At 45.7% G+C, this 10,501-nt stretch overlaps 1 protein-coding gene across 1 annotated transcript; it reads right to left on the bottom strand.

Annotated features, from left to right (window-relative positions):
• Positions 1–1,475: 1,475 nt before the first annotated feature.
• On the bottom strand, positions 1,476–9,797 carry LOC144167701 (salivary anticoagulant protein P23-like). The gene is made up of 6 exons (XM_077696883.1): positions 9,692–9,797; positions 7,473–7,546; positions 4,839–4,910; positions 4,179–4,306; positions 3,229–3,462; positions 1,476–2,595 (listed from the first exon to the last, which is right to left on the bottom strand). Exons 1-6 carry the CDS (start codon positions 9,694–9,696, stop codon positions 2,281–2,283), a joined length of 828 nt encoding a protein of 275 aa, XP_077553009.1. The 5' UTR covers positions 9,697–9,797; the 3' UTR covers positions 1,476–2,280.
• Positions 9,798–10,501: the final 704 nt, after the last annotated feature.

The raw sequence follows: 10,501 nt of genomic DNA, 5'->3' as shown, positions 1-10,501 counted from the left end.
AAAAAGCAACAGGGCGCGCCACAAGCTGGTAGCGTACCCAGCAGGAGCTTTAGGTGGCGGACAGGACCAGGACTGGAGAGAAGTGGGCCACGGTCCAAGTCGCACGTTGGTGAGGGCACGGTATCGAGGAATACTGTAGCTAGGGCAGTCCCACCCTTGGTGTTGCAGGTCTTCCCTGAACTGAGATTTAATTAGGCTCCAACCAATACAAAGGCAAAAGGCAAAAAACCCGACGTTTCGAAGCCGGCTCGGCTTCTTCTTCAGGGGTGACAGTGGCCACGCTGCAGCTCCGTCTTATAGTCTCACATTTGCTGGCCTCGCACAAAGCCCCTCGCTGCGGCACGTAATCCGTGTGTGTACACCGAGGGGAGAGTGCCAAGCGAGCGATTAACATTTCCAGGTGTTCGTTGAATATGCCACGATTCGAGGAAAAGCCGCTTCCTCCAGTTCGTTTCCCTTTCGAGGATGGCCGTTCCGGAGAAGTCAATTTTGTGGTCGGCCACTTTACAGTGTTCGGCGACTGTGAAGTCGAGTTTTTTGCCTTTTGCCTTTGTATTGGTTGGAGCCTAATCAACTCTCAGTTCAGTAACTTCCCAACCAGACAGAAGTCTGTCGAAATGTTCACTTTCAGGTCTTCCCTGGTATGGCAAGTGCTGCAGGTGCTCGGGACACTGGGAGCGGCCGCACGGCGAACAAAACGGTGAAGAAAAAACGGTGTGAGCAGTGTTCCCGTCTGAATTCGTCGTGATCGAGGGGCAGACAGGCAGCAGACCTAAGTAGCCAAGAAAGAATATGGCCCTTTAAAAAAACAAGGATAACTCAGTTCGTGGTAGCGCAGCAGGCTGCTACTTTGAAGAGCCGGGTTCAAATCCCAGCATGTTTATTAATTACTGTTTTCTGCTTCGGTCATTTTCTTGGTCAGACAACAACAACGGCAGTAATTTTTCGTAGAATGGGCACTTGGAGAATCCGTTTTAAAATTATATATTTCTCTCATTTTTTTCTGCACACTCCGGTCGAATGGTGCATTGTGGAACGTTTCATGTATGTTTACCACGATGGTAGAAGCCCTTGCTTACTCCAGTAATAAAATAAATGAACGTAAGGTTTTGCAGCGCGAAAAAATATTCATGCAGAATCGGTGGCAACACGGTGTGCGTATGGCGAGCATGGTGTCTTTATGTCGAAATTAAAAGGCGACCATTGAATTTTACGCAAAAGATAGCAACGACACAGTGTAGGTTGTAGCGGAGTCATATTTGCCTTGCCTTTATTTTCTAGGCGGACTAATGTAAATGCTAGTTTACGAAAAAAAGCCAGAGCAATGTCAACCAATCCTTTTAGCTGTTCCTGATTCGGGTTGCCAAACATCATGGTGAGGAAAAAAAGTCTTTGGGCAACAACAGCTCCCAAGCTCGGCATTTTCTGCATGATTAAATAATCGTTGCTGCCGCAAGAGGAATATTTGTCAACTCACAACGACAGTTCAGCTACTTAAGACAATTTATTTGTACCTTACAAATTTGCTTTAAATTGACTTGTTTTACCTACTCGTTCACAGAAACAGGATCACAAACGGACAAGCTGATCAAGAACTGAAAGTTTTATTTCTCAAAAATATTTCCTATAGCCACAGTAACTATTTCTTCTTTTCACGTGCATGTAAATACGAAGATGCCCGTGCGATGTCCCCACATTAGGAACGCATCTACGACCTTGAAACCTTCGAAGCAAAAATTAGTCCTGGGGAAGAGGAGATACACCAAGCGTCATTTCTGTATGGAGCGGAGAAAATAGGGGTTTGAGGTTTTACGTGACAAAGCTGTACCTGGGATTGCGTAATACGCTGCAGTGCAAGACTATGGAACGGTTAGCACAAGTTGGGAATCTTTATCGCCGGCCCTAAATATCAAGGAACGAGCGTTTTTGTTTTTTTATCTCCAAGAGAAAAAGCTGGGCAGCGTCTTCGGCTCTGAGCTATAGCAGATAATGTAGGGCAACGCCATCACGGTATTTGCTAGTTGGTGTTGATGGCGCGAGACGGCGAGGTTGATATTGTGTAGCTGAATTTTGCGGTGAGCGGAGGAACTAGCGACGAAAAAAATGTTGGGGAGGAGTTGAAGCCATGAAATATATATTGAGCGTGAGGAGAAAAAACAGCAAAACCAAAGCTCGTTCCTCTGTAAAACTAAATCATGTTCCTGTCTCCGGCATTTCACCCAAAAAACAAACAAGAAGGGCGGAAAAAAAAACCTGGTCTTGTTCGTCCATCTGTCTGACTTATGAGGCGAGGGAAAAATTGATACGACTGCACGCGTGCTCCAGAAGCCTCCGGTAGTCGCCGTACACCTTCCGAACAAACTCTTCCCTGAGCTTCTGGGCAATGAAGGACTTGAAGCTTTCCATGCGAGACGTGTTTAAGTCCAGCTCCTCCTCGTCTGGCCAGACGCGGAAGTTGACGCTTTCCAGATCGAAGGTGCGCACGTGGGCTGTCGAGTCTGGGGCAGTGGTCACTTCAAATCGGGCCCTAGTGTCGTACATGGACACTTCGACCTCTACAGTATTTAATGTGTTAAAGAGGCTGTCTCCCCTGGTCTGGAAGAAATAGGGAGAAACTTATTAACTTACTGATAAAGCGTCCATCGTAACAACGCTCTGTATCCGTGTCCCATATCTGATATGGGTGACACATACATACACATACGCACAGACACACGTCCGCACATGCTTCTAGCAACCCAATATACTGCCGCTAAGAATCCCTGGTTGACAACACACGCTCGTTAGAAATTACGCACGCACGCCTGGTGTGGTGGTAGGTACGACGCTATAAGCAAAAACAGGTAACTGAGCACAAAATAGAAACCTCGTTAAGCACACTCTAATGAAACCAACTTATTGTGCAGCTACTCGCCGATCACAAACCATCCCGTCGAAAATTGCGTATTTGGGTTTGTTCGGAGGATAAGTTATGTCCCATACACAAAGTATAGCATAAATAACAGAAGTGTAAAGAATGAAGAGAAAAGAAACTGATTAGACCCTCAGAGGCTTAATATTGGCGCGTGATCTGGTGGAAGCATTTGTTACTGATTGGCTTGTCCTTTGAAACGCCGAGACGAGTTTTGAAACAAGGAAACAAAAGAAAGGGTGTAGCGAATACCGGGAAAAAGAACTCAGGAGTGTCTCTCAGCGTTATAAATCATTAGGGACGCCCAAAACTCGTACCTCGACGTTAAGGTATGCCTCGATGCCGTCGAATGCGAACGTGCAGGTGATGGTCGTGTTGCCGTAGTGCACCGTGCGAGAGCGCACGTGGTCCGCTTGCCGCGGGACCCGCCTGTAGATGTCCTCCCCGGGGGTGCAGTCGCCCACGCGACGCACGGCGGTCGCGAAGTTCTTGAAGCCGGCCCACACCACGTGCGCCTTCAGGTCGATGTTCGTGATGCCTGTGCTGGCAACCTGCACACATCCCGCCATTATGGCATACCTCTCTCGCCAATGCTACTTCACATTTGGCATCTCAGGGTCAGGGGGTTTGTATTCGAGTCTAACGCTAAGTGCCTGATGCTGCCTATGCAAACTGGTGGACAACATAGCACCCCGAATTTTTACACGCCTGGTATAGAATTCATTTTTTTTAAATCATTATGCGCCTCATAAGGGAAAATAAATGGCATTATGGGCAACGGAAGCGCGGCTGAAAGGAAGCGCTGCCGAAATTGTTTCAAGTCTATTTACGGCACTACACGTAGTTAATTGCCGGAAGAGGGCCTGTTTTATTCGGGAAATAAGGAGCCTCAGGCCGTTATGTTCTTTTCTTGTCCACACGACTTCCATGTTTATCACCTCAAATTCCGGTGAGGCGCCTGAAGTGTGTTTGGTTGGTTCATCTAAATTACAAACGTGCCGGGGGATACGAGATGTCCACGTGCGGTAAAGAATCTGAGGTGTTTTAAAAATGGCACTAGCCCCCCCCCCCTTCCCCCCCCCCCCACCCACCTCCCCTCTTCGAATTTCACAACAGTTCCGTGTTCTCCTGTTCACGTTTCTGTGGGTTCCAGGCTATAACGATCAAGAAAAAAGGCCTCCAGTTGAAGTAACATCGAAGTAGCAGTCTTGCTTGCTGTATATAACCTCTCCTACGAACTTTTGGTAGACTTTAAGGCTTAACCCACCGTGAAGCGGAAAGGAGCTAAGCGTGCCCAGGGATACAATCCGGGGGTTGCCTTGACGAGGTTGTGCATTCTTGGCAGGAGGTGAGCGTCAATGAGGTCATTGGCGTCGCTCACAGTGTTGGATCGCACTGTAACAGAAGATCATATATGCAGTGGGCATCGTCATTTTTTCCTTGTTTTTAACAGCGAAGCTGTTCAGCAAGTCGTAATTTTTCGTGTCCGCAGTTAAAGATACTGAGAAAATTCAGCGCATACCCATTAGGGAGATTGGCAAAGATTGGCAAAAAAAAAAACACTCCAACGTTCGCCGTAATCGTGGAAACACTTGCTCGGAACGAGAAAGACTCCAGCGTTCGCCGTTTGCCGCAATCGTGGAACCACTTGCTCGGAACGAGACACACACGTCATAACTTATGCTCCTCCAGGTGATGTCCAATGATTATCACTTCACTCTTCACAATGATTATCATTTCACACTTATAGCAACAAATCGGCTGCAATCGTGGACGTAAACCGTCGTGATGGTCGTGAAGATTGCGTATACAGCTTCGCTACCTTCAAGCCTTACGGCTTAGTGTGAGCTTCCTTCGTTTTTTTTTTGGTAAATTTTTGGATTCTATAACTGATGCCATTCAAAAGTGATTATTTGTGTTAACGCACCTCGCTGGAAGGAACTGGTGGACTCGCCGAACGTGCTTCTTGAATATCCATACCCGTACGCCTTGACGCACCCTGGAAGCGGGGAATCGTGTTACCGTTAGTTTAAAGAAAGCGACCCGAAATATATTCACCGGGACTATGTGACATGTAAAAAGGCACATGCAATCCTAGAAATGACGTTTATGCAGTAGGGTAAGCGATTAACGACATGAATGCCTATCGCAGTTGAATTGCTCTATAGGATAGTTTCAAGTTTCACTTAAAGGAGCCATGAAGAGAAAACACAAGTTTGGTTCATGACAAATAATTGAAGAGCAGGACAACGGCACGAGCGAGTCAACGCACACAAGGCGCTTTTCCAACAGTTTTATTAGCAGACGAATACGCACACACACACACACACACACACACACACATATATATATATATATATATATATATATATATATATATATATATATATATATATATATATATATATATATACCCGCCGCGGTGGCTCAGTGGCTAAGGCGTTGCGCTGCTGAGCACGAGGTCGCGGGTTCGATTCCCGGCCGCGGCGGCCGCTTTTCTGATGGAGGCGAAAAGCAAAAACGCCCGTGTGTACGAGATTTCGGCGCACGTTAAAGATCCCCAGGTGGTCAAAATTAATCCGGAGCCCTCCACTACGGCGCGCCTCATCGCCTGCGTTGCGTCGGCGCGTTAAACCCCCACAATCAATCAATATATATATATATATACACACATGAACACTGGTCCACGTCATAGTACAATTTTACACGTCACACTCGATTAAAATAATCACGCTCTTTGATAAGGCGACAGACGCAGTGGTAATACACTCGTGGTCCGCTTTCGCTATCATGTGAGCTTCTAATATCTCTCAAGTAAGCTGGTTCTTATGCTTGGCAACAACTGCGCAGTTCGACAAGTGCGCAGGTGTCGCCAAGCATATGAGATATTTGTGCTTATATTTAGGGCACATTCTTTTTAAAGCCGTAAGAATGGCGGGCAAACAGTGGAAGTTACGAAAACACGTAAACATAGAAGTACCGATGCGTACTGCTGTTTGTACTGAGCGCACTATGCTTGTTTTAGCTGCACAGGACTGCGGGGCTTTGGGGTTGTCTCAGACGACACCGGCTGATTGACGCAAGCAACGGTGTCTGACGTGACCATATTTGCCAAACGAGCACTATGTTTCACGAAACGATTATTTTCTCCCTGAACAAAAACAAGCCAGGTTTAAATACGGTCACTAACAAACCAAAAGCAGACAACGGCTTGCCGCGGTGTGGTGGCGCCATCTAGGTTCACTAACGGTAAACAATGCTTCCCAATCGACTGCAGAGTGGTCGGTTCCTGTGATGTCATTGGAGACCACAAAAATGCACGATTTAGCGGAAAAATCAAAATTTTAACTGAAAAGAAATAATGTCTCAGTGAATAAATCATCGTTTGCATTCGGAAAAGAGCTGGGGGCACTACAAAACACGAAATATTTCGAATACCACAAACCTGCATTTTGTCTTCATGGCTCCTTTGAGCCTTATAGTGTGTTAGGGTAAATTTAGAGGTAAGCAGTTAGGAGAGAGGGATAAATTTGATGAAAGATATTTTATGGTCACCGATGTTGAGCCTGTACATGGCTCTTTTGGGTGGACGATGAAAATAACATGAAAGTGGCAGGGCTGTACAAAAATGAAGAACAGCAACTCCTGGTGTCCTGGCCTGAGACAGCACGGTCGTTCCATGGGCTCCTGGACTGAGGAACCACTCCCGCATCACCAGGCTCACAAATAAAGTTTTCCGCCTCCTCCTCCTCCTCCTCCTCCTCCTCCTCCTCCTCCTCCTCCTCCTCCTCCTCCTTTCTGAGTGTTGCCCCACGATGCTAGGCTTATATTGGCTCGGTCATGCAAAGTCTGCTTGAAGCCCTGTTTGTTTATCTCCTTGGTAATAAAGCGGGCCTTTACTTGTGGAAACAGGCGCGAACAGCGAACGGACGGAACGAAGAAGAAACATCAGAAAAACGCGCCGAAATTTGAGCCTTGAGTTCAAGGAAAGTATATTATAACTTCCGATACTTTTTTCCTGCGAACTTCTCAAGATACAGTGCTCCTCATCAGCCAGTGCCAGTAATTTCGTTATTCAGTTATAACGGATAACGTCATTATCAAGCTGCGATTTCAGTTATCCCGTGCCAAGCGTAACATAATTCCGCTTGCGTACAAAGTATTAAGTATTTGCTTGCACTTAGCTGTGATGCAATATACATTAAAGTAGCTGCACCAGAACCAGGGTTATGGCTGTACTGAGCAAGCATACGGAAACCTGCCACCTTTTTATGTGCGATACCAAAACTAATGGAGAAGCAAATAGTGAGCAGGGAGCCATCTGAAACAAGAAGTTCGAGGTCCCCTAAGCAGTACTTATGGCTTGTGAATGTGAAAGCGTCAACATCATTTTGAACGCTCGAGGAACCTTGTTTCCGCCTGGCCTTGCCGAAGCTTGTAATCTTTGCGCTTCAGGCGCTTTGCTTGAGCAAATAAAACATGCAACAGGGTTTTGATGTTGAAACTATCTACGGCGTATCCTGTACGAGCAAACAAAACAAAACAAGTCCAAAACACTCACCTAACCACGCGAACACAAGGGGCAAAAAAATCATGCACTGCATGGTTTTGTTTTTTAGGCCGTCTTCCTGAAACCTGAAATAAAAAGAAATGGTACGCTGTTCGTGTTTTCTCTTAGATCCTCAAGGTTTATGCGTAGGATTGCAGTTCAGTGTGTGTATTGTATCGTGGTATCGTGCACGGCGATGTCTTTGAAAGTCAACGCAAATCCAAATTTTGTCGCGAAATCTTGCACGTGCTTACTACGGAGCTTCCAGATTGCTGATATCATTCAAAGGCAAAAAAAAAATGCGATCACGTTGACAAATAATATTTGCAGAAGAGAAATGCTTGTCAGGTTAGTTCACCCATAATTTCGGCCAACAATGCATCATGCAACAACCCTACAGGCCGGACGACACACATCATGGTCAGGGTTATGGGATATTACAATCATTCCCAAAACACCGAGGTGGGAGATTTTAAGACATGCACAAGCGTTTAATGGCACACTCCCAAAATGATACGAGAGCGATAATGTATCGTACGGAAGTCTCCAAAAGAGATAAAATGGCGTGTGAACTATAAAGCACATTCCAGACTATCGAGAGAAAACTATAAAAGCGCACGCTGAGCACTTCACGGTGTTGTCCAAGGTAGAAAATTTTTGGGTGTATTTGCATCCACCTGAAGTGTCATGCGAAGTCAAAGTTGGAATAGAAATGCATCGACCATGTGTTTGCACCGTTAGTTGTGTAACGAACCCAATTTCCGGAGTGTGAATTAAAACTAGAAAAAATTATAATGTAGTCCGATTCGCACGCCGCCAATCCAGTACAAAAGCTGAAATAACGTTGGACTATTAACCATGATTGAAACTTTGTCTTTAAAGGGAAAGGTGTTCGCTCTGTGGCAGCTGCCTTTCAACGCAATAGGGAGAAAGAAAGGCTTGCGCAGTAGGCGGGAGTTGATATGGAAGCAGACACCCGAGTAGTGAGTTTCGATCTTGGTTAAAGATGAACTACAGGATACCACACGCAAGTTCTGGCAGTTTAGTTACGTTGAGAACACGGGAAATCGCCGTGAGACAAAAGCAGCGCTCGAAATTGTGCGCTCTTACTGTTCACAAATACGGACAAGTTGAGTATAGGCGCACCTGATATGAGCACGCCCGGCTTTTGAAATCTCTGGGGACGCTGATTGCCAGCGTTTAAAAGAGCTTAGCCCTGGAACCACGGAAGCCTGCAAGTATACTTGTATTCTCTCAATAGCTCCGTAAAGGCTTGGAACGTTTAACTCCCTGCGAGACCGTCAAGGGTGAGCAAAGCGTTGCTCTATAAGAGCGATGCTCTTGACATTCTGCGACATACATCCGAAGTCCGATGGAATAGATAAGATACAAAATGTGGGGAATCTTTTCCACGATATTGTCTCAAACTGAATAGTAGAAATTCTGGAAGCAAGCTTTCATGGTGATGTTTGCCATACCTTCTCCCTTAAAACGTATGTTCAGCGCTCAGTTTTACTGTGTAATTTATCAAGGTAGTTTACCCTTGTGAGCGATAAAATTGCTCATTAAACACAGTGAAAAATTTGATACTTTGTGTGCTTTCTTTTAGATTATACAAACAACCGTGAGCACTGTAAACACATTTGGAATTTATGGTCCAGGCCTTTTATGAAAACGTTCCCGTCTTCAGTAAAAAGTAGTCCAATACAATTGATTTCTTTCGGCCGATGCCTATGGTAACCAGCCACTCCCAATAAAGTTATTTCTCTCTCTCTCTCTCTGTGTTCTTTCTGATTAAAGGTATAATGTAACGCAAATTCTAATAAGGCGCTTACTGCGAAACATGGCGAAGGGTATTCGAAACATAAACATTGTACAAACAGCTTATTATGCGGTTGCACTAAGCTAAGCAACCCTAAGGACTAATTACTACTCCTGTGACCAGTTCATCCACATTCACGCTGCATAATCAGCGTTGCGAGGGAGACAAAATCACAATATATTAAAGGACCCGGGGCACTCAGTGCTCAATAGATTCTCGCAACGCAAGAATTTTCTCATGTCCTGCCAAAAACGTGGTTCCTGTGGGCAAGCGTAAAAGAATGTTGCAGGAACAGCGTGCCAGAAAGCCTTGAATACCGTAACCAGATGCGCGTACTATTCGACTGCAGTTGATGATTTAAGTGTATGCAAGCATGCCGGAAGCCAAAAAAGGATAGTGATGGACTTACCGCATAGGGAAGGACTGAACCAACCGCTGGCGCGCTGGGGTTTTTATACTCACTGGCACCGCCAGGCAGGGGTGTGACCCGTGACATCGGCGGCACTACTTCTCCCGTAGAATCAGAAAAGCAGATAAACATAGTTACGGATTCTGCCCAACGTTCAAGATGTGTGCACTGGTAAACGCAAAACTCTTCAGTGTAAGATAAGAATACAGCCAGCATGGTCAGAGGCAGACTCGACGCGGAACATAATTAGTATCGCCTCCTCGAAAGGCCAGACGTTGTCAAGGTTATTTCCTGGTTATGTAGTGTTGCAAATCACTCTAAGATTAGGATGAGTGGTGATAAGCGCGCAATTTCGCATATCTCAACTTTCTTTGGCTTACGTAGCACAAGGAAGGAAAGAACTTGAGACGACTGAATTCTCACTCTTACGGTTGCGAAGAGAAAATTTGACACCCACCGGGAATGCGGCTATGTAGAGCTACATAGGACAGCTATACTGCTTTAGCAGTTCTCACTTTTAGAAAATGTCCCTTCGCAGAAACTCACTCCAACTCGGGGATTTCCCCTCAACTGTTGAAGGGGAAGTCGTTTTTATTCAACCGCAAGATAAAGACAGATACACATTACACACAGGGACCCAGTAATGTGACCGAGACTTTGCTTAGCCCTCTTGAAAGCCGAGTATGCACTTCATGTTATCTCATCCCGGAAGACGGCTACCGTTATGAGCTCGAGTTACGCGGGCTGGGGCCACGATTCAGAAACCTAAACTATGCACACATGCGACAAGCACTGAATCTGAAACTCTTC

The sequence above is a fragment of the Haemaphysalis longicornis genome, unplaced genomic scaffold (assembly GCF_048455015.1).
Source record: "Haemaphysalis longicornis isolate Haplotype H1 unplaced genomic scaffold, Haemaphysalis longicornis Haplotype H1 scaffold_2, whole genome shotgun sequence".
NCBI classification, from domain to species: Eukaryota; Metazoa; Arthropoda; class Arachnida; order Ixodida; family Ixodidae; genus Haemaphysalis; species Haemaphysalis longicornis.
Note: the sequence above shows the minus strand (reverse complement) of the source record. Positions and strands in the feature narration are given on the sequence as shown.

What these genes read in the sequence shown, in the direction of transcription:
- LOC144167701 (XM_077696883.1), bottom strand. An exon ending in CCTTGTGTTCGCGTGGTTAG is followed by an intron (nt 4,911 to 7,472) that starts GTGAGTGTTTTG and finishes CCCCGCTTCCAG; the next exon opens with GGTGCGTCAAGGCGTACGGG. An exon ending in AGGCATACCTTAACGTCGAG is followed by an intron (nt 2,596 to 3,228) that starts GTACGAGTTTTG and finishes TATTTCTTCCAG; the next exon opens with ACCAGGGGAGACAGCCTCTT.